General features: G+C 64.6%; 1 protein-coding gene across 1 annotated transcript in view; it reads left to right on the forward strand.

Moving 5' to 3' along the window:
• The window catches only part of ZNF14 (zinc finger protein 14), a gene marked incomplete at its 5' end in the record, with an annotated part of 1,247 nt that overhangs the window by 260 nt on the left and 668 nt on the right, over window positions 1-319 (forward strand). The window contains 1 exon segment of the mRNA XM_010087371.1: window positions 1-312. This exon segment is cut by the window's left edge and continues 24 nt beyond it. Within this exon segment, the coding sequence (XP_010085673.1) occupies window positions 1-312 (312 nt within the window).

The raw sequence follows: 319 nt of genomic DNA on the forward strand, positions 1-319 counted from the left end.
GACGAGCGGCCTTACGCCTGCCCCCAGTGCGGAAAGAGCTTCAAGGGCCCCTACGAGCTCGACCAGCACCAGAGGATTCACCTGGGCGAGCGGCCCTACGAGTGCAGCGACTGCGGGAAGGGCTTTGCCTCCAAATCCAAACTGCTCCTGCACCTGCGCACCCACACCGGGGAGAAGCCCTACGAGTGCGGGGAGTGCGGGAAGAGCTTCAGCCACGGCTCGGCCCTGACCATCCACCAGCGCATCCACACCGGGGAGAAGCCCTACAAGTGCGACGTCTGCGGGAAGAGCTTCAGCTACAACTCGGGGTTGATCTGCC

This window comes from Pterocles gutturalis, unplaced genomic scaffold (genome assembly GCF_000699245.1).
Source record: "Pterocles gutturalis isolate BGI_N339 unplaced genomic scaffold, ASM69924v1 scaffold8776, whole genome shotgun sequence".
NCBI lineage: Eukaryota > Metazoa > Chordata > Aves > Pterocliformes > Pteroclidae > Pterocles > Pterocles gutturalis.